This window comes from Opisthocomus hoazin, chromosome 27 (genome assembly GCF_030867145.1).
Source record: "Opisthocomus hoazin isolate bOpiHoa1 chromosome 27, bOpiHoa1.hap1, whole genome shotgun sequence".
Lineage (NCBI taxonomy): Eukaryota > Metazoa > Chordata > Aves > Opisthocomiformes > Opisthocomidae > Opisthocomus > Opisthocomus hoazin.
Genome location: NC_134440.1, coordinates 6568929 through 6590614, shown reverse-complemented (window position 1 = coordinate 6590614; position 21686 = coordinate 6568929). Strand labels below are relative to the sequence as shown.

The 21686-nt window shown below is 62.3% G+C and overlaps 2 protein-coding genes across 2 annotated transcripts; both read right to left on the bottom strand.

Annotated features, from left to right (window-relative positions):
* Positions 1-6982: 6982 nt before the first annotated feature.
* Positions 6983-7891, bottom strand: LOC142364490 (uncharacterized). The gene has a single exon (XM_075444086.1). It carries the CDS (start codon positions 7889-7891, stop codon positions 6983-6985), a length of 909 nt encoding a protein of 302 aa, XP_075300201.1.
* Positions 7892-8639: 748 nt separating this feature from the next.
* LOC142364491 (MAP kinase-interacting serine/threonine-protein kinase 2-like) lies at positions 8640-16763 on the bottom strand. The gene is given in 15 exon segments (XM_075444087.1): positions 8640-8895; positions 9167-9180; positions 9183-9211; positions 9315-9483; positions 9579-9776; positions 11212-11307; positions 11460-11517; positions 11851-11953; positions 12043-12116; positions 12651-12730; positions 13720-13817; positions 13962-14060; positions 14228-14315; positions 16380-16588; positions 16677-16763. Coding segments are annotated over 14 exon segments (1407 nt in total). The 5' UTR covers positions 16428-16588; positions 16677-16763; the 3' UTR covers positions 8640-8642.
* Positions 16764-21686: the final 4923 nt, after the last annotated feature.

The window sequence follows — 21686 nt, the reverse complement described above, 5'->3', positions numbered from 1 at the left end:
TTTCGCAGTCCTGCTCCTAAAAGGCAAACATTACAGATAGTTCGCAGCCACAAGTGGCTAACCTGGAAAGCTGTTGCTCAGCCTCATCTGCCCATGGCACTGCGCACACAGAGGCACAGAGACTGGGGCTGCTTGTTTGTCTTGCCACCTCAAACTCCAAATGTAGCCCGGACATGGGGAGTCCCTGCCGGGCACCTCCAGCAGCCCTGCTCCGAAAATGCGAACGTCTCCAGATAGCTCTTTAACCAGGAGGGGTTATCTTGAAATGCTTTTGCTCAGCCTCTATCTGCCCATGGCACTGCTCGCACAGAGGCGCTGAGACTGGGGGTGCTTGTTTGTTTTCCCACCTCAAACGTTAAACATAGCCAAGGGGAGCCCAGGTGCGCTCCTTTCGCAGCCTGCTCCTAAAAGGCAAACGTCTACAGATAGTTCGCAGCCAGAATGGGCTAGCATGGAAAGCTGTTGCTCAGCCTCATCTGCCCATGGCACTGCTTGCACAGAGGCACAGAGACTGAGGCTGCTTGCTTGTCTTGCCACCTCAAACTTCAAACGTAACCCGGGAATGGGGCGTCCCTGTCGGGCACCTCCAGCAGCCCTACTCCGAAAATTGGAACGTCTGCAGATAGCTCGCAGCCAGAAGGGAATAGCCTGGAAAGCTGTTGCTCAGCCTCATCTGCCCATGGCACTGCTCGCACAGAGCCACAGAGACTGAGGCTGCTTGCTTGTCTTGCCACCTCAAAATTTAAACGTATCCCAAACATGGGGAGTCCCTGCCGGGCGCCTCCAGCAGCCCTACTCCGAAAATGCGAACGTCTCCAGATAGCTCTTTAACCAGGAGGGGTTATCTTGAAATGCTTTTGCTCAGCCTCATTTGCCCATGGCACTGCTCGCACAGAGGCACAGAGACTGGGGATACTGTCCTGTCTTGCCACCTAAACTTCAAACGTAGCCCGGGAATGGGGTCTCGCTGAAGGGCTCCTCCAGCAGCCCTGCTCCGAAAATGCGAACGTCTCGACAATCTCTTACCCAGAAGGGGCTAGAATGGAAAGCTCTTGCTCAGCCTCATCTGCCCATGGCACTGCGCGCACAGAGGCACAGAGACTGGGGCTGCTTGTTTGTCTTGCCACCTCAAACTTCAAGCATATACCAGAGGGTCCCTGCCGGGCTCCTTTTGCAGCCCTGCTCCGAAAATGCGAACGTCTCCAGATAGCTCGCAGGCAGAAGGGACTAGCCTGGAAAGCCTTTGCTGAGCCTCATCTGCCCATGGCACTGCTCGCACAGAGGCACAGAGACTGGAGCTGCTTGTTTGTCTTGCCACCTCAAACTTCAAACGTAACCCGGGAATGGGGAGTCCCTGCCAGGCGCCTCCAGCAGATGTGCTTTGAAAATGCAAACGTCTCCAGATAGCTCTTTACCCAGAAGGGGCTATCTTGAAATGCTTGTGCTCAGCCTCACTTGCCCATGGCACTGCTTGCACAGAGGCACAGAGACTGGGGCTACTGTCTTGTCTTTTCACCTCAAACTTCAAACTTAGATCGGGAATGGGGGCTCCCTGAAGCGCTCCTTTCTCAGCCCTGCTCTGAAAATGCAAACGTCTCCAGATGGCTCACAGCCAGAAGGGACTAGGCTGGAAAGCTGTTGCTCAGCCTCATCTGCACATGGCACTGCTCGCACAGAGGCACAGAGACTGAGGTTGCTTGCTCGTCTTGCCACCTCAAACTTCAAATGTAGCCCGGGGATGGGGAGTCCCTGTCGGGCACCTCCAGCAGCCCTACTCCGAAAATGCGAACATCTCCAGATAGCTCTTACCCAGAAGGAATTAGCCTAGAAAGCTGTTGCTCACCCTCATTTGCCCATGGCAATGCTCGCACACAGGCACAGAGACTGGGGCTCCTTGCTTGTCTTGCCACCTCAAACTTTAAACGTAGCACAGAAATGGGGGGGTGACTGCCAGGCTCCTTTCACAGCCGTGCTCCGAGAACGCGAACGCCTCCAAGTAGCTCTTACCCAGAAGCGGCTAGCCTGGAAAGCTGTTGCTCAGCCTCATCTGCCCATGGTACTGCTCGCACTGACGCACAGAGACTGCGGCTGCTTGTTTGTCTTGCCACCTAAAACTTCAAACGTATCACACAGGGTCCCTGCCGGGCTCCTTTCGCAGCCCTGCTCCGAAAATGTGAACGTCTCCAGATAGCTCTTACCCAGAAGGGGCTATCTTGAAATGCTTTTGCTCAGCCTCATTTGCCCGTGGCACTGCGCGCAGAGAGGCACAGAGACTGGGGCTGCTTGCTTGTCTAGCCACATCAAACTTCAAACATATCCCAGAGGGTCCCTGCCTGGCTCCTTTCGCAGTCCTGCTCCTAAAAGGCACACATTACAGAAAGTTCGCAGCCAGAAGGGGCTAGAATGGAAAGCTGTTGCTCAGCCTCATCTGCCCATGGCACTGCTCGCACAGAGGCACAGAGACTCGGGCTGCTTTCTTGTCTTGCCACCTCAAACTTCAAATGTAGCCCAGGGATTGCGGGTCCCTGTCGGGATCCTCCAGCAGCCCAGCTCCGAAAATGAGAACGTCTCCAGATAGCTCTTACCCAGGAGGGGCTAGCCTGGAAAGCTGTTACTCAGCCTCATCTGCCTATGGCACTGCGTGCACAGAGGCACGGAGACTGGGACTGCTTGTTTGTCTTGCCACCTCAAACTTCAAATGTATCCAAGAAGGTCCCTGCCGGGCTCCTTTCGCAGCACAGCTCCGAAAATGCGAACATCTCAAGATAGCTCTTACACAGAAGGGACTAGCCTGGAAAGCTGTTGTTCAGACTCATCTGCCCATGGCACTGCTCGCACAGATGCACAGAGACTGGGGCTGCTTGCTTGTCTTGCCACCTCAAACTTCAAACGTAGCCCACGGATGGGGGGGTTCCTGCCCGGCATCTCCAGTGGCCGTGCTCCGAGAATGAGAAAGTCTCCAGATAGATCTTACCCAGAAGGGGCTAGCCTGGAAAGCTGTTGCTCAGCCTCATCCGCCCATGGCACTGAACGCACAGAGGCACAGAGACTGCGGCTTCTTTTTTGTCTTGCCACCTCAATCTTCAAAAGTAGCCGGGGAATGGGGTCTCCCTGACGTGCTCCTCCAGCAGCCCTGCTCCGAAAATGCGATCGTATCCAGATAGATCGCAGCCAGAAGGGGCTAGCCTGGAAAGCTGTTGCTCAGCCTCATCTGCCCATGGCACTGCTCGCACACAGGTACAGAGACTGGGGATGTTTGTTTGTCTTGCCACCTCAAACTTCAAACGTAGCCAAAGGATGGCGGGGTAGTCACTGACAGGCTCGTTTCGCAGCCCTGCTCCGAGAATGCGAACGCCTCCAGGTAGCTCTTACCCAGAAGCGGATAGAATGGAAAGCTTTTGCTCACCCTCATCTGCCCATGGACTGCCTGCACAGAGGCACGGAGACTGGGGCTGCTTGTTTGTTTTCCAACCTCAAACTTCAAACGTAGCCCAGGGGAGCCCTGGTGGGCTCCTTTCGCAGCCTGCTCCTAAAATGCAAACGTCTACAGATAGTTTGCAGCCAGAACGGGCTAGCCTGGAAAGCTGTTGCTCAGCCTCATTTGCCCATGGCACTGCTCGCACAGAGGCACAGAGACTGGGGCTGCTTGCTTGTCTTGCCACCTCAAACTTCACATGTATCCGAGAAGGTCCCTGCCGGGCTCCTTGCGCAGCCCAGCTCCGAAAATGCGAATGTCTCCAGATAGCTCTTACCCAGAAGGGGCTAGCCTGGAAAGATCTTGCTCAGTTCTATTTGCCCATGACACTGCTCGCACAGAGCCACAGAGACTGGGGCTGCTTGCTTGTCTTGCCACCTCAAACTTCAAACGTAGTCCACGCATGGGGGGGGTCCCTGCCAGGCTCCACCAGCAGCCCTGCTCCGAGACTGCGAAAGCCTCCAGATAGCACTTATCTAGAAGGGGCTAGAATGGAAAGCTGTTGCTCAGCCTCATCTGCCCATGGCACTGCTCGCACAGAGGCACAGAGACTGGGGCTGCTTGCTTGTCTTGCCACCTCAAACGTCAAACTTATCCCAGAGGGTCCCTGCCGGGCTCCTTTCGCACCCCTGCTCCGAAAATGCGAACATCTCTAGATAGCTCGCAGCCTGAAGGGACTAGCCTGGAAAGCTGTTGCTCTGCCTCATCTCCCCATGGCACTGCTCGCACAGAGGCACAGAGACTGGGGCTGCTTGCTTGTCTTGCCATCTCAAAATTCAAACGTATCCCGGGGATGTGGCGTCCCTGCCGGGCTCCTCCAGCAGCCCTACTCCAAAAATGCGAACATCTCAAGATAGCTCGCAACCAGAAGAGACTAACCTGAAAAGCTGTTGCTCAGCCTCATCTGCCCATGGTACTGCTTGCACAGAAGCGCAGAGACTGAGGCTGCTTGCTTGTCTTGCAACCTCAAACTTTAAACGTAGCCTGATTATGGGGGTGTCCCTGCCAAGCTCCTTGCACACCCCTGCTCCGAAAATGTGAACGTCTCCAGAAAGCTCACAGCCAGAAGGGGCTAGCCTGGAAAGCTGTTGTTCAGACTCATCTGCCCATGGCTCTGCTCGCACAGGGGCACAGAGACTGGGGCTGCTTGCTTGTCTTGCCACCTCAAACTTCAAATGTAGCCCGATTATGGGGGTGTCCCTGCCAGGCTCCTTGCGCACCCCTGCTCTGAATATGTGAACGTCTCCAGATAGCTCTTACCCAGAAGGGGCTATCTTGAAATGCTTTTGCTCAGCCTCCTTTGCCCATGGCACTGCTCGCACAGAGCCACAGAGACTGGGGCTCCTTGCTTGTCTTGCCACCTCAAACTTCAAACATAGCCCGGGGATGGGGAGTCCCTGCCGGGCGCCTCCAGCAGCCCTGCTCCGAAAATGCGAACGTATCCAGATAGCTCTTACCCAAAAGGAGCTAGCCTGGAAAGCTGTTCCTCAGCCTCATCTGCCCATGGCACTGCTCGCACAGAGGCACAGAGACTGGGCAAGACAAGCAAGCAGCCCCAGTCTCTGTGCAAGCATCAAAGACCCCCAGGACCCCCGCGAATTCCCTAGGCTACTGGGTACAGCAGTGAAGCCCCCAGAACCCCAGCAGAGTCCCCAGCTCCTTTTTGAGGATGCGGCAGATGTCACCACCCCCCTGGGAAAAGTGAGTCAAGGCCCATGCCGCTGCCAGCCGGGATTCCTGGGATCCCAACCCAGCACCCTCCCAGTCCCCTTGGGCCCAGCACAAGATAGTGGGAAGACTGGGGGGCTCACTACCCTCCCTCCACAGCCACCCCTGGCCCCGTGCCCCCCACCCTGCCTGCAGCCATGTGCCAACCACATCAATCTTAATGCATTTTTATTAAATTCTTACAAAACAGAATACAAAATTCTGGCATCAGGAATTGTTATAAAGGAAAACTTCAGTTCAGCTGCATCAGGTCACCTGGTACATACAGTAAAGTGCTTGTTTTTGTGGGTGTTTGGTTTTTTTTTTTCTTTCCTTTTTTGCTTTCTTTTTGTGTTTTATTTTTCATTTTCGTTTTTGTTTTCCAGCCAGCCCCCGAGCAGAGGCCAACGTTACAAACCAACAGTGCGTTAACAGGACTCTCGTCAAACCAGCTTTGGCAGTCTTCATCAAGTGTAAAGTGGAGAAAGTGGTGAGGGGGGTTAGCTGTTGCCGGACCGCGGGCCGGGCAGCATCTGTCTGGAAACCCCCCCCGGAGAGGCACTGGCAGCAACGAGGGGACGCCCAGCCCTGGCACGAGCATCGCCCCAGCCACGCCAGTGCGGTGCCAAGGCACCCACGGGTCCCCAACACCACCGCCCGTCAGGGCTCGAGGAGGCCCGGGCGATCCCCCGCCTCTCGAAGCATTTAAAACTTCTCTAGAGATGCTGACCCTGCCCCGCACGCCGGAGCTGCCAGGAGCTCGCCAGACCGGCGGCACAGGTCCCCTCCGGACCCCAAGTGCCATGCCAGGAGCGCCGGGTCCAAAACCGAACCCCCCCGAGCCACAACACAAAGCCAAGCCTGGGCCAAGCGACCAGCGAAGAGCTCGGATGCTCGCCGGCACGTCCACCGCCTCGCCACAAAGACCCAGCCAAGGATGCCCACGCGTGGGCAACGCGCCCACGGGGACGAGCTCCGGCTCAGCGCGCGGCCCCCCAGCCACACACCCGCCTCCAGCAGAGTGTGTACCATGTTTCTCTGTGGAAGAGCTCGGCCCTACACACGGGAAGAGAGGGAAATTCAGTTTGCCAGCACCAGCACAGGGGCCAAAAAAACACTGGAGAGACTTCCCCCTGCCATCCCCTTCCTGAGATTTTTTTCTTTTTTAAAAAAAGGGCTGTGGTGTGCAGCACTAACAACAGCTTCCACAACACCAGCTCAAGGCATCGCATACTGTACAGCATTCAAGTATTTCTTAATATAAGACAATAGGGAATTGTCTACAACTGATAAGACAAAATAAGCTATAAAAAGTAACAATGTACAATCAAGATGGATTTCTTTTTTTTCCTTTAAAGGAGGCTTCTCTGGGGTGTCACGGTGCCTGTGCTGGGGGTCTCCCCTCGCCGCTGCCCTGCTCCTCCCCACCCTGTGTGGTGGGACCGGGGGCACCCAGGGGAGAGGGACAGAGGCGGTTTTGGGGGGAGCACCCTCCCAACCCACCGACGCCGCTCGGCAGAAGGGCCGGGAAGGGCGAGAAAAGACGGTCCCTGCCCCAAGCTCCATCAACACCCAAGATCACCATCTCCCAAGCTAACTCACACACACCTCCCTGAAACAAAAAACAACGTATATTGCATAGTTTTGCTGTCAGCAGTCTTCAAATAAAAAGGAGAACTTTGTTTGGCTTTCAGAGACAGTGACTGTCCTCAGCTGAAGGCCCGGGGCGAGTCTCTTCCCCGGCTCACAGCAAGCTCCCAAAGCCTTCCCCTGTGCACGCGATGGGCCGAGGCTGCTTTTTCAAAGTATAAAGCTCAAAGCGTTCAGCTGGAAGGGAGAGGAGATTGCTAACGAAGGGGCACCCTCCCTCCCAGTGAGGCACGGGGACGGCGGCGGGCACAGCTCGGTGGCACGACACCCGGCGGGCAGCGGGGCTTTGCCGCTCCGGCGTGGTGCCAGGGGGGGTTCGGAGGAGCTGGAGGCCAGCCCGGCCCCCAGCACGGGCGCTGCTGGCTCACCCGGACGGATCCGGCCCCGCTCCGCAGAAACCAGCCAAGGGCCTCGTCCCAGTTCAGCACCCCCAGGCCCTCCCCCGCAAGCATTCGCTCCCTTCCCCAAAGCAAGCTCCGAGGAAAGCGTGACTCCATGCACACATGCATGAACACACATGAACACGCATGCCCAACTCTCCCCAGCCACCTGTCCGACCCTCCACTGCCCAGGCGCTGCCGCTGCGACCCCAAACCCTCCGGCCCCACATCCCGAGCCCTTCCCAAGCTGCTTCCCAGTGCTGTGGCCCTCGGGTGCTGCCGCCAGCCCGGCCGCTCGCCCACCAGCACGTCCTGGGACACTCGGCACCCTCAGACCCTCCGGCCACGGCAGCCTCGGGACCAGCCCAAAGCCACGCCAGGTCACACTGCCCTGCAACGAGTCCCAGCGCTCTTTAAAGGGGGGTCCTTCCCTTCCCATAGAGCACCCCGCTATTCCTGCAGGGGTATTATTTTCTGGCTGCTCCAGCCGCCCTGGAGACCTCATCCTGCCCTGCACCTCCACGAGCCACTGGTGAGCCCCCCCCTCCACAAACAGGGGTGCAACGCCCGACCCAGCGCAAGAGCACGGCCCCAGGCGCCTGAGCATCCCCCCGGCTCTGACCTTACCCCCGGGGAGCCGCCGGCCGGAGCGCGGGAGGAAAAGACGACACTTCTCCATACCCTGCAGAAAAGGACAGCTAGCAGTTTAAAATCAACAATTAAAAAAAAAAAAGAAAAAAAAAGGGGTGAATAGCTTATTCTGAAAGCAGGCTGCTGAGGAGAGAGGGCGGCTCGGTGGGACAGGGAGCTGCTCCCTCGCTGGCACCGTCTCTCCCTGGCCCGAGCTGCTCCCTGCCCACCGCGGCCCCTCGAAGAGCAGCCGGGGATGTCCCCAAACAGGGCACGGCAGGGGTCCCTGTGCCCGGGAGATGCCTCCCAGACCCCCGGGAGGGGGGGTTTGTGGGATCGACCCCAACATCGGAGAAAGACCCGCAGCTCCGAAGGGAGGGACGAGGTTAAAATGCGACTCCCGTTGCCGAAAACGCGACCGAGGGCCTTTTGTTCACAGTATGAAACGAGCTGAACTCGGCAAAGCGGCCGCGGATACAAAGAGTCCTTTGGTGTCAGGGAGGGAGGAAAAAATGTCAGAGGAGAAACCAAGAGCCGGGGAAACAAAAGTCCATGTGTCAGTCGGATGTCCTTGAGCGTGTCCTGGGTGAAGCAACCTCACACTTGTTTTAATACCTTAAAAAACAGATCTTCAACAAACCCTCCCAACCCCAGATCTACAAGATCAGCAAAACCTTGGAAACCAGCCACAGGGACGAGTCCTAATCTTGTCACTAGCCAGAAACGGTGGGGGGTTGGGGAAGGAGGGAAGAAAGGAGGATGGCGGGGACATGGGGTACAGCAGGTCCGAGGGGTGCAGCTCAGGCTTGGTCAGCCACCAGGACCACGGGGGCTACCAGGTGCTGCCCAGCAGCCACCGCCTTGACCAGGTTGCTCTTCTGCCGCCGCTTGGCCAGCTGGGACTCGGAGGGCGGGTAGAGCTGCATGGCCCGTGAGGTAGCTTTGATGATGATGGGCCGTGCTTCCTCCTCCGCCTCCTCCTCCTCATCCTTGTTGTGCTGTGTCAGCTGGCAGTTGACGACGACGGCGGTGAGCTCTTTGGCACTGCTGTTCCTGCAGGGAGGCAGGGGCGCAGGGTGAGATGCAGGGGGCTGGAGGGAGGTTGGGGGGCAAATATCGGGGTGTCCCCTCGCTCGTGTGCCATGCCAGATGGGTCAGGCACCAAAAACACGGCTCCAGCCCGAATCACGTGCTGCAACCGCTGCCCAGACAGCGAGAGCCGCAGCCAAGCAGAGCCGAGAGCGGCTCACTGGGGAGAAGAGCCAGGATTTGAGGGGCTGGGACTTGTGTGTGTGTCCCCCAGCCCAGGGCCACCCACGCTCACCTCTGCAAGATGATATAGGGGTCGGCAGGGTGTTATCCGGGCACACTGCAATGAAATGCAGCCGGGTCAGAGCCGAGCACCCCGCAATGGGGTGTCCCCCCACCCCGGCATTCGGGAGTGGAGGGGGGGGAGGTGGGGGCAGCAGCACTCACCCCCTGCACCCAGGGGTGCTCCAGGACCTGGGCCGCGCTGAGCCGCTTCTTGGCATCTCGCACTAGCAGCCTGGAAATAAGATCTTTGGCCCCAGAGGAGATGTGCGCCCAGTCCTTGTCGGGAAACTCGTACTTCCCTTCCTGGATGCTCTCGAAGAGCATATCCTGGGTGGGGGGGGGGAAATAAAAAAGGGGCTGAGCTGGGAGGGGGTGCTCCAAACCAGCGGCGGGTTTCGGCGCTGCCGGGGTCCGCCACGCACCTGGCACATGTAACACGCCTGGCCGTGGGCCCAGCCACAGTTGAAGCCGCAGTGGCCCACGAAGGGGGGGTACCCGCTCAGCATGATGTACAGGGTGACGCCCAGGCTCCACAGGTCGCAGCGCTTGTCGTAGATGGGTGCCTCCTCATTCTTGACAGCTTCCACCACCTCTGGGGCCATGTACTCGGCGGAGCTGCACTGCGGGGAGAGGCGGGGGTGAGCCCCAAAGGACAGGGGAGCAATGGGGCAGAGCTGAGAGACGGGGGGGGGGGGGTGTCTGCCAGAACTAAGGGGCTACCCCCTCCAAAATGAGGGTGCAAACACGGCCGCTTCCCAGATTTGGTCCTGGCAGGGTAGATCATCCCAGCCAGGTTTCCCGTCGCCACGCAGGGGATGTCACAGCCCTGCCACCCCAAAAAAAAATAAAACCCTAAAGGGGTGCAACAGCCCCCCCCGGACCCCCCCCCAGCACTGCCACCAGGGGGATGGCTCAGCGGGGCAGCGTCCGTCCCATCACCCAGGACATGGCAGCGGGCAGGGCCGCCGCGGCGGGCGCCGGATCCGGTGCCGGAGGAGTTAACGCTGGCGCGAGGCGAGAGCCAGTGGTCCGTTCCCCCACGATTCCCCCACGGCTCCCGGGGCTCTGAGGCTTTCCAGCACACGTGACCCGACCCACAGCCCGCACGGCCTCGTGACCAAGGGAGAGCAGAGCTGCAGCCAGCAGATAATCACCCCGTAACATAACGAGAGGCCTCAACAGCCCGGCAGCTGATGCCACCTCAAGAAGAAGAAAAAAACCCACGCAAGCCCAACCCGCAGCACCCTGCATGGGCTTCCACCTGGCAGGGACCGCAGCACCCACCCCCCTCTGCCCCCGCTGCTGAGAACGGGGAAACTCGGGACACCTCAGAAATTCAGGTCCTCCCCCTGGCGGAGGGGAAACACAGAGGAAGGAGGAGGGGGGGGTGTTTTGGCCCCCACCTCTGCTGTTGGGCACCCTGCGTTGGCCAGGCTCTTCCCCCCCCAGCAAGTGAGCACCCCAAAACCGCTGTGAGCACCCCAAAAACAGCGGGGTGCAGGGCAACACCCTGCGCAGGGGGGCCCTGCTGCTGGTGATAAGGGGAGCAGGGCTTTCTGCAGGGGGGGGGCAGGCTTGGTATGTGCCCCCCCCAAATGTGAGACAGCTCCTTGCAACGCAGGGGCACCCCAGAAGCACGCAAGCAGCCCCAGCCCCCTCTCATCCGTAACCGGAGTGGAGGGGGGGGATCATGGTGGCCCCCCCAGCCCCTCGCCTGACCCACTTCTCCCCGAAAGCGCAGACTCCGCGCAGCCGCCTCCGCCGGGGCCGGCTGTTGCTTAGGCTCACGGCAGCCCGGGCTCTGCGCCAGCCCCCCCTGCACCGCCCAGCCCCCCTGCGTTACGGAACCGCATCTCGCCCGCCGCCGCCGAGGGGGGGTCCTGCAGCGATGGGACCGACAAGCAGCGGGGGGCTGCACACAGCCCCAAAGCCTGGGGGGGCCCCTCCAGGGACATTCCCCCCTCCATGGACATTCCACACACCCCCCCCCCCCCCCAACCCAGGACCCCCCCATCGACATTATACCCCCCCCTGCCCCATGGTCTGCACACTTACTGGCGTGAGCAGCTCTGGGGTGGAAATGGGGGAGCAATCGCCGTTGAGTTTGATGCCGCTTGCCAGGTCGAAGTCGCAGATCTTCACCGGGGAGACCTGGGGAGGGGGGAGCAGTGGCCAGTGACCCCCCCGGAAGCCCCCAGAGACCCTCAGCCCCGCGTTCGCGCCCCAGCTACCGCAGCAGCATCTCCCGCGGGGACCCAGGGCCCCCCCCCCAGCCTCGGCAGCACCCCCTGCTCCCCGCTCACCTGGTCCGGGCACTCGCACAGAATATTTTCCGGTTTTACATCCCTGTGAGCAATTCCCGGGAGGGGGGAAAAGAGACGATGGGTGGAAAAGCCTGTGCTCCCCCCCTCCCCCTAAGATTTCCACAACAGAAGGTCTGGGGGCGGCGCAGGGACCCCTCCCTCCCCACCCCAAATCACTGCCCGCGTCATGGCGAAGGGCAAAAATTGCTGCTGGCCCCGAGTCCCGGCCAAACCGGAGGAGCAGGCTCCGCACCGCAAAAACCCGACGCAGCCGGGCCTGACCCTGCGCGCCCGCGGCCGGCACCGGCCCCTGCTCCCCGGGCAGGAGGGGGAGGCAGCACCCCCCGGCTGGGGGGGGCACGGCTGCACCCCGGGGTGGCTCGGCTCACCTTTGCTGTGCAAAAAGTGCAGGGCGCTGGCGATGTCCCGCACCACCATGCTGGCCTCCAGCTCGTTGAAGTGGCATTTCCGTTGGATGTGGGTCAGGACGGAGCCTGCGGCCGGGCGAGAGCAGAGTGGGGGCTTGTGGGTGTTGGGGGGGCTCCCGCCGCCCCCGCTCCCCCCGCCCTGGCACCGCACTCACCTCCTCTCATCTTCTCAAACACCAGGTAAAACCTCTCCTCCTCCTCGAAGAACTCGATCAGCTCCAGGATGTTCCTGCGGGGACGGCACCGTCAGCCCAGCACCCCCCCCAAAAAGATTGCGGGCTCCCCCCACTCCCCGCAGCCCCCCACCCCCGCACGGCTCCCCGGGGGAGGGCCAACGGAGGAGAACATCGGGTTTCCAGCGACTGAAACCACGCGGGCTGGGGCCCCGGCCACATTCCAGCGGGGAGAGGGGCTTCCAGCGCCGGGCCCCGCTCCCTAATTGCTCGCAGACCCTCCTGGCTCGCTCGCCCCGCTCCAGAAAGAGCCCCGCTCAGCAGCTCTCCGCGGCAGGATGGCGAACGCCGCGGCGGCAGCTCGGCTCGCCCCTCGACACCAGCTCCAACTCGGCCGCCGCGGCCCCCGTCGTCATGGCAAGCGGCTCCACGTCGCCTTGGGGATGCTCCCGGCGAGGCCACGCGGAGGGAGAGCCGCGCAGGAGGGGCGGCCTGCCTGCCCCTCCATGGGTGTCGCGAGCGTCAGCCGGTCTCAGCCCGCGCCCTATGCCACAGTGGGGGGACAGGGACGGCGGGCTGCCCTGCGGTACCTGTGTCCCTGGCACTGATACAGCATCTCCACCTCCCGGAAGACCCTGCTGCGGACGTTGTCCTGGCGCTTTTCGATGATCTGCAAGGCAAAGTGGGCAAGACTCAGGGAGAGGCACCGCTGCCGGGGAGGGACTGGGGCCGGCAACCACCGCGCCCCAACCCAGCCGGCGCTGGGGACCCCCCGGGGCCGGGCAGAGGCAGGCAGGGGGTGCCCGAAGGGGTTAAGGCAGCAGAACAGGCTGTTCCCAGCGGCGGGGCCAAGCCGTTCCCTGCCGGGGCCCGCGGCCAAGACGAGCTCCGCGGCCGAGCCCCGGCGCAGCCGCCCCGGCAGCAGAGCACGGCCCTTCGCCCCGCCGGGCGCTGGCACAGTGGGTGCCTGGTGGACATGCCATGAGGTAAGCAGGGGGTCCCCACCCGCAGGGGAGAGCTGGGTGGTCCCACTGACCCCCAGCCCTTTGGGGCACACTGAGCACCCAGCCGCCATGCAGCCCTCCCCCTGCCTCAGTTTCCCCACCTGGGCACCCAAAAGCACCCCGGGGTAACAGGGGAAGCCAAGTGCCCCTTGCGTTTGGACACAGGGCCTGTCCCAGCCCCCCCACGCCGTGACTGGGAGCCTGTGGGGTGCAGGGACGCGGCACCACCATCTCCGACCCCAAAAGCAGCTGGCTCACCCCGACCCCTCCAGTGCTCGCGGGGGCATGGAGACCTCCCCGGGGCTGGCCACCCTGCCGTACCACATGCCCCTGCTTGCCCCAAGTCCCTAGATGCAGTGCAAGCGTTAATTTAATCTCGCGTCTGCCCTAATTTACAGGGAGAGGAGCGTGGCTAAGAGGGTTGACCAAGGTCCTGCAGCTGGGCGGTGGCAGAGGACAGCGTGCCACCTGTATGGCCTGGCCCTGCCCCGCTCCTGCCCCTCTCCATCCCCTTTACCCCGTGAAACCGTCGTCCTGTGCCAGCTCCGGACAGCCCAGGAGAGCCAGGGAGCCCAAGATGTGGAGGGCAGAAGGGGAAACTGAGGCAGGGGGTGGGCAGGAGCCAGCTCTGCAGCCCCAAGCCGCGGAGCTTTACCTTCACTGCGTATTCCTTGTTGGTGATGAGGTTAACACAGGACTGGACTCTGCTGTGGGCCCCTTCTCCCAGCACCTCCTTCTGCAGCCGGTAAACATCTGGCAGGGGAGAGGATGCCTGAGCTGCCGACCCCACCGCGGCACGGGACACCACAGCTGTCCCCGAGCCTGGGGACACCAGGAGGGCCCCAGCCCTGGCGCAGCCCGGGGGGACCCCTGGGGTCCCTGGGCAGCCCCGCTCACCTTCGAACCTGCCGGAGAAGCTGTCGGTGGCTCTACAGCGCTTCTTCTTCTTCCTTTTCTTGGCGTTGGGGATGTCGATGGGCTGACTCAAAGGCACGTCTGCGCCAGAGCAAAGCCACCGGCGTGAGTCACCCCCGGCCACCCTGCGCTCCCCCCAGCATCGCCACCCCCGGGGCAGCCCCCCAACGCCTTCAGGGGAACGCAGAGGGCTGACATCCCAGGGTCCAGGGTGAGGGGACCCCCCCGGGCAGACACCCGCAGCTCACCGGGACGGGATGGGCACTCGAAGACAGGCTCTGGGTCGTTGGACTGGTCGAGCTCCAGGTCAAACGCCAGGTCAAAGGGGTTTTGTCCCTGCAGGGGCCAAGAACAGGAGTGAGACGGCAGCTGCCAGACCAGCCGTCGCCGCCCGCCCGGTCTGTGCATGCAGCCGGGCACGCCGCTGGCCTTGGCACACGCTCTGCTCGTGCAGGGCACCGGCTCACGGCACTGCTGCCAGAGGGATGCGGCAGAGCCGTGGGAAGAGGAGGAGGAGGAGAAGGAAGGGTTTGACCACGTCTCCTGCCGGGGATGTTGCCGCAGGGTCATGTCTCCGCGCCAGCAGCCCCAGGCCAGCACGCGGGCGATGATGAGAGGGACTGGGGCTGCGCGTACCAACCCAGCCCCGAATATCCACCCTGACCTGAACTACAGCGAGGGGGGGAGGAAGAAAAACCACAGGGCAGGACGGGCTCCGGAGCCACTGCACCGCATCCTCCCGCCTCCCCGCAAGGTCATGGGGGGCCAGAGCCCGCTCAGCGCCGCTCCGGTGAACGCCGTGCCCGTGGCTGCGTGACGCCCATGACCTGGCAGGATCGGGCCCCGCTCCCAACCCTCCCTGCACCCCTCATGCGTGATGGGTGTGGGAACCACTGCCTTCCTCACCCCAAACCCAGCGCCTCCGGCCACAGCACCCCAAAGGGGACATGGGGAACTTCAGCCCCCCCCCAGCCACCCCACCGTGGGACGGGGCAGTGCCGGGGGCACCCGGCCGCAGGGCGAAGGGGCCCCATCCTCCGTGGGGTTACAAAATCTGTTTGGGTGGAGGCAGCAGCTCCCGGCGGCGTTCCCCAACCCGCCCCGGTGCCCCGGTGCCCGGGCCGGCTGCCAGCCCCAGCGCGGCGCGGGAGCAGCCAGCCCCGGCCACCACCACCAGAAACAGCCCGAAAGCGCCTGTTTGCTGCCGGGGCGGCTCTCGGGGGGCCAGGGGGTCACCACCGCGGTGCGGGGATGCCAGGAGCATCCCCCCCCGAAAAAGCACCACTCCTGATGCCTGAAAACGCTCCTGCGCACCGTTTGGCCAGATTTCCCCCCCCACCCCCCTAAAAAAAGACAGTATCAGGGTTTGCGGAGTGCGGTGTCACCCTCCAGCCCCCCGCTCCCCGGGGATGAGCGGCTCGAGCCCAAGTCCCTGCACCGCGGGCAGGATGAGGTCTCCCGGGGGGGGCACCAGGGGGGTACACGGGGGACAGGGGGCCCTGCCCGCTGCCGCAGCACCGGCGCACAAAAGGTTTGGGGGATGGGACACACAGGGCAGACGCTGCACGGCGATTCCAGCAGCGCATCCAAGGTGTCCCCCGTGTCCCCCCCGGCCTGGTCCCCAACCACCCGGGGTGGGGGAGATGGAGCGGGGGCCCAAACCCCAGCCACAAGTACTCAAAGCAGGATTAGGTGTCAGCTAAAATAAGCCGGGCAGGTTTCGGGTGAGCTCCCAGCATCCCTCGCAGCACGGGGAGCCAAACTAAATAAAGCTCCCACGAAGGTGCCCGGCTGACGAGAGCCAGCGTTTGGGGGACCCAGACCCCCCCCTCTCACCCCCCTCGCATGACAGCGGCCAGGAGGGACGGGGGTCCTGGTGCCCCGGCCGCAGCCCCCCCTGCCAGGATCTGGCCCTCGCACAACAGGTCCCGGGCTGGGCCCGGCAGTCCCCCACCCCCTGCTCGCAGACGTGCGGTGAATGGGTGCAGCTGGGGGCGGGGGGGACGGGACACACGCCGCCCACCCACTCGCCCACCCCACGGGGGGCACCCGTGGGAGCTGCAGCGGGGTGAGCAAAGCCTTGCTGCGGGGGGGGGGGGAAGGTGCCTGACCCCCCCCTCGAGGAGCACCCCGACCCCCGGCGCGGGGGGACAGGGGGGTCCTGCGGCCCAGGTTGGGTGGCAGCACCCCGGGCGCGGCGCTCCCCTCCCTCCTCGGGGGGGAGGGGGGGGGAAGGGGGGAGGTCGCTGATGTGTGTCCGTGCCCCCCCACACTCCGGGCAGGGGATGCGGCGCAGAGCGCTGCAGAACGCAGGATCCGGCCGCCGCGGACCCGCACCCCAACCCCGCACCCTCCTCCCACCCCTCCGGAGCATCACGGGGGCGAGGAGCACCCCCTTACCTTGAAGGAGCGGTGGAAACCGGGGATCTCAGATTTCTTCTGCACCATCTTGCTGCGAGAGGGGGGGAGGGAGAAACAAGGGAAGGGTGCGGGGTAGGAAAAAGCCCAACCAAGCAACCAACAAAAACAGGAAAATAAACCGGGACGGGGGGAAGAGATGCGGAGGAGCGGGCAGAGCCAGCGGAGGGGGTCCGGGGGGTGGCCGAAACCTGCGGAGAGAGGAGCCCGGGGGGGCGGGTGTCAGGGGGCTGCGGTGGCACGGAGCCCCCCCCGGTCCCGAGCCCCCCCGGCGCTCACCGGCCCCGCAGAGCCGCCGCTGCCGGTGGTACCGCAACCCGCTCCGCTCCGCATCGCTCCACACCGCCGGGAGGAGACGCGCCACCGCGCCCCCCCCCCCCCCGCCGCTTTATAGTGGCGGCTCCGCCCCTCCCCCGCCCCGCCCCCACCGCGCGACACCGCCCCCCCGCGGGGACACACCCCCACCCCACCCCCCGCGCTGCGCCCAGGGGCGGGGACCCCCCCAGCCCCCCCCCGCGCTGCAGCAGGCGGGGTGCGGGGAGCACCAGGGGCACCTTCCGGGGTCCCCCCCCCGCAGCCCACGCGTGTCACGAGCGGGGCGGTGCTCAGCCGCGAGGCCTGCGCGCGGCAGGGGGTCACAGCACAACCCCCCCTGGGGGCCCCCCCCCGGCTGGGTGGCACCGTGGGAGCCCGTCACGGCGCGGGTGTTCCCCCTCCCCTCCCCCCACCCCACGTCTCGCGTGACGCCGACCCGGGCTGAGAACGCACGCGCCGAGCGGCGGCGCCTCGGCCAATGGCTGCGCATGACGTCACTGCCGCGTCGCCTATTGGCTGCTCGCCCCCTCCCCTCCAGAGCCGCCATCGCCCCTCCCCCCCCCCGCGTCCCGCCCCTCCCCTCCCGGGCACCACGCACGCTCCGCCCCCCTCCCCGCAGTCCGGGTGTGCCTCCCCCCTCCAAAGTGCCGGTGGGGCCACAGCAGGGGGGTCGCGACCCCCCCAGCCCCCCCAAATCCCACCCCCCTCGCAGCCGGGGCAATCAGCGCCCCGCTCCACATTAGCGCTGCTAACGAGGGCGCCCCAATTAGCCACACTCCTCCTAATGCACCCCAGGATCCCATTGGCCTTCTTGGCACCCAGGGCACGCTGCTGGCTCAAGGTCACCCTGTCATCCCCCAGCACTCCCAGTCCCTCTCCGCAGAGCTGCTCTCCAGCAGGGCCGCCCCAACCTGTACTGGTGCCTGGGGTTGATCCTCCCCAGGTGCAGGACCCTGCATTTGCCTTTGTTGAACCTCATCAGGTTCCTCTCTGCCCAACCCTCCAGCCTGTCCAGGTCACGCTGGATGGCAGCACAGCCTGCTCGTGTATCTACCACACCTCCCAGTTTGGTGTCATCAGCAAACTTGCTGAGGGTACGCTCTAACTCTTCATCCAGGTCACTGATGAAGAAGTTAAACAAGGCTGGGCCCAGTACTGACCCCTGGGGCACACCACTGGTTACCGGCCTCCAACCAGACTCAGCGCTGCTGATGACAACCCCCTGAGCTCTGCCATTCAGCCAGTTCTCAATCCACCTCATCGACCACTCGTCCAGCCCACACTGCCTGAGCTTCCCTAGGAGGATGTGATGGGAGACCGTGTCCAAAGCCTTGCTGAAGCCGAGGTAGACTACATCCACGGCTCTCCCCTCATCTACCCAGTCAGTCATGTCATCGTAGAAAGCTATCAGATTGGTCAGGCATGATTTCCCTTTGGTGAATCCATGCTGACTACTCCTGATAACCTTCTTTTCCTCCACTTGCTTGTTGATGACCTCCAGGATAAGCTGCTCCATCACCTTTCCCAGGATGGAGGTGAGGCTGACCGGCCTGTAGTTTCCTGGGTCCTCCTTCTTGCCCTTTTTGAAGATTGGAGTGACACTGGCCTTTCTCCAGTCCTCGGGCACCTCTCCTTCCTCCAGGACCTCTCAAAGATGATGGAGAGTGGCTCAGCAATGACATCTGCCAGCTCCCTCAGCACTCGTGGGTGCATTCCATCAGGGCCCATGGATTTGTGGACTTCCAGATCGCTTAAGCGATCCCTCACACAGTCCTCCTCGACCAAGGGAAAGTCGTTCTCTTTGTAGGCTTCCTCTCTTACCTCCGGGCCCTGGGATTCCTGAGGGCCCGCCTTGGCACTGAAGACTGAAGCACAGAAGGCGTTCAGTAGCTCTGCCTTCTCCGCATCCTCCGTCACCAGGACACCCGCCTCATTCAGCAGCGGCCCCACATTATCCCTAGCCTTCCTTTTGCTGCTGATGTAGTTGAAGAAGCCTTTCTTGTTGTTTTTGACATCCCTTACCAGCTTCAATTCCAGGTGGGCCTTGGCCTTCCTCGTCGCATCCCTGCATTCTCTGACAACATTCCTGTATTCTTCCCAAGTGGCCTGCCCCTCTTTCCACATTCCATGGACCTTTCTCTTCCACCTGATCTCTGCTAGAAGCTCCTTGTTTAACCATGCAGGTCTCCTACCTCCTTTGCTAGATTTCCTGCTCAGGGGGATGCACCGCTCCTGAGCATGGAGGAAGTGACATCTAAAGAGCGACCAGCACTCTTGGACCCCCCTGCCTTCGAGAGCCCTGGCCCACAGGATACCTCCCAGTAGCTCCTTGAAGAGGGCAAAGTCAGCCCTCCTGAGGTCCAAGGTTTTGATCCTGCTTATCGCCCTGCTTCCTCTACGCAGGATCCTGAACTCGACCATTTCATGGTCACTGCAGCCAAGTCTACCTCCTACCTTCAAATCCTCCACCAGTCCCTCCTTGTTTGTTAACACAAGGTCCAGCAGCGCGCCTTTCCTTGTTGGTTCCTCCACCACTTGCATCAGAAAGTTATCATCGATGCTCTGTAGGAACCTCCTGGATTGCGCCTGCCTAGCTGTATGGTCTTCCCAGCTGATGTCAGGGTGGTTGAAGTCCCCCATGAGAACCAGGGCCTGTGACTGTGAGGCTGCTTGCAGCTGCCTGTAGAAGGCCTCATCAACCTCCTCCTCCTGCTCAGGTGGCCTGTAGAACACACCCACCACAATGTCACCTGTATGAGCCTGTCCCTTAATTCTAACCCACAAGCTTTCAACTTGTTCCTCATTTGCCCCCAGGCCAAGCTCAATGCATTGCAGTTGCTCCCTCACATGTAGAGCAACTCCACCACCTCTCCTTGTTGGTCTGTCTCTCCTAAAGAGTCTGTAGCCATCCATGACAGCATGCCAGTCATGCCAGTTGTCCCACCACGTTTCTGTGATGGCGACCAAGTCGTAGCCGTCCTGCTGTATAATGGCTTCCAGCTCCTCCTGTTTATTGCCCATGCTACGTGCATTGGTGTAAACACACTTGAGCTGGGCTGTCAATCTCATGCCTGGCCTTGGCACGCCAAGCCTAGGCTCATCCCTAGTGAGCTGGGCAATATCCCCTCCCCCCTTCGAACCTAGTTTAAAGCCCTCTCAATGAGCCCCGGGGCCAGCTCGTGGCCAAGAATTCTTTTTCCCCTTTGAGATAGCTGAGTTCCACCTGTCGCCAGCAGGCCCGGTGCTGTGTGCACCTCCCCATGATCAAAGAAGCCAAAATTTGACTGATGGCACCAGTCCCTGAGCCACCTGTTAACCAGGTGAGTTTTCCTGCCCCTTTCAGTGCTGTTCCCTGCCACTGATGGGATGGAGGAAAACACCACCTGCGCCCCTGATCCCTCAACCAGTCGCCCCAGTGCCCTGAAGTCCCTTTTGATGGCCTTGGGACTTCTTTCTGCGATCTCGTCCCCGCCAACCTGCATTACCAAGAGGGGGTAGTAATCAGAAGGCTGCACCAGACCAGGGAGTCTCTTCGCAACATCCCTAACCCGGGCCCCAGGGAGCCAGCAGACTTCCCTGTGGGATGGGTCCGGTCGGCAGATCGGGCCCTCTGTTCCCCTCAGAAGGGAATCACCTATGACAATGACCCTCCTTTTTTTCTTAGTTGAGGCAGTTGTAATACGTGGGGCTGTCTGACTCGTTCTAGGCAACCCCCTGGATGGAGCTTCACCTTCACCCACATCCTCTGTGGCCAGTCCCTCATATTCCAGAGCCCCATATCTGTTGCTTAAGGGCAACTGGGCAGGTGAGGGAGGCCGGGGGGAGATTCGCTTGCCACCCCGAGCAGGAACCCGTTTCCATTCCCCCCCATCTCTTAGGTCCCCTCTTTCTGCTCGGTGGCAAGAGCGTAGGGGGTTCTCTGCTTTCTGTGGAGCCGCCTCCTGCTGCCTCTGCCTCAGGGAGGGCAGGGTGCGGCTCCACCAGTCGATCTCCCTCTCACACTCCCGGATGCTCCTCAGCCTCTCCACTTCCTCCTTCAGCTCTGCCACCAGGCTGAGCAGGTCATTCACCTGCTCGCACCGAACACAGCCGCTGTCTCTGCTGTCCTCCGGTACGAGCGCCAGGCTCAGGCCCTCCCTGCAGCCAGAGACCTGGACACCCGCGTTCTTGCGTGGGGGCCTCCGTCTGGGTCCCCACACTCCTTCGAGCAACAGCTTTCCCACGGCTGGTAACCATGGCTAGAATATCTCCTGGATAGGCGATGCCCCCTGCTTGAGTTGCCAGCAGGGGCGGCTGCACCCTGCCAGTCGCCTTCCCCGCTCGAACTGCTGCGCAAACCGCTGCGCAAACCGCTGCGCCGCTCCCGGGCTGCTGCGCCGGCTCTGTTTGCCGGCTCTGGTCGCTCGCGCTCCCTGGGGGCCGCTCTTACCCGTGCGGGGGTTTGGCCGCTGTCACACTCGACTCCGCGCCCGCTGAGGCAGAGCTGCCGCTCGTTGGCACTTCCCGCTTTCCCGCTCGGGGGAGGGCTGGGGTCTCCTCTCTCTCTCTCGGCACTTTTTGCCGCCTCGCCGCTGCGGTTTTGCCACTGGAGAAAGGGTCCCTCGGCGCGAGCCTCTGCTCCAGAGCCCTTCACCTTCAGTAGCTGGGTTTCTCCCCAGGGACGTGTCCCCGGTCCCCAAACCCCACTTGGGTTTCTCGTATTTTGGGGGTGCCTCCCCCTACGCCCAGGGCCCCCCGCGGCAGAGCTGCCCAAGGAAGGGCGGCCACGCGCGGGGCAGGGAGCGTTGTGCCGTGCCTCAGTTTCCCCAGCCAGATGCCTTGGGGTTAGGGAGCACCCGTAACCCCGCAGCCGAAGCAGCCGGGTAGCGTGGCCCCGGGGGAGGGCACAAACATGGCACAGGGTGGTTTCACGCCCCAAAACACCTTTGAGGGGAGACGCCGGTGCAGTGGGGAGCACCCCCCGGCCCCCAGCAG

Excerpts from the sequence above, each read along its gene's own strand:
- LOC142364490 (XM_075444086.1), bottom strand. The coding sequence starts at position 7,891 with ATGGAGAAGTGTCGTCTTTTCCTCCCGCGCTCCGGCCGGCGGCTCCCC.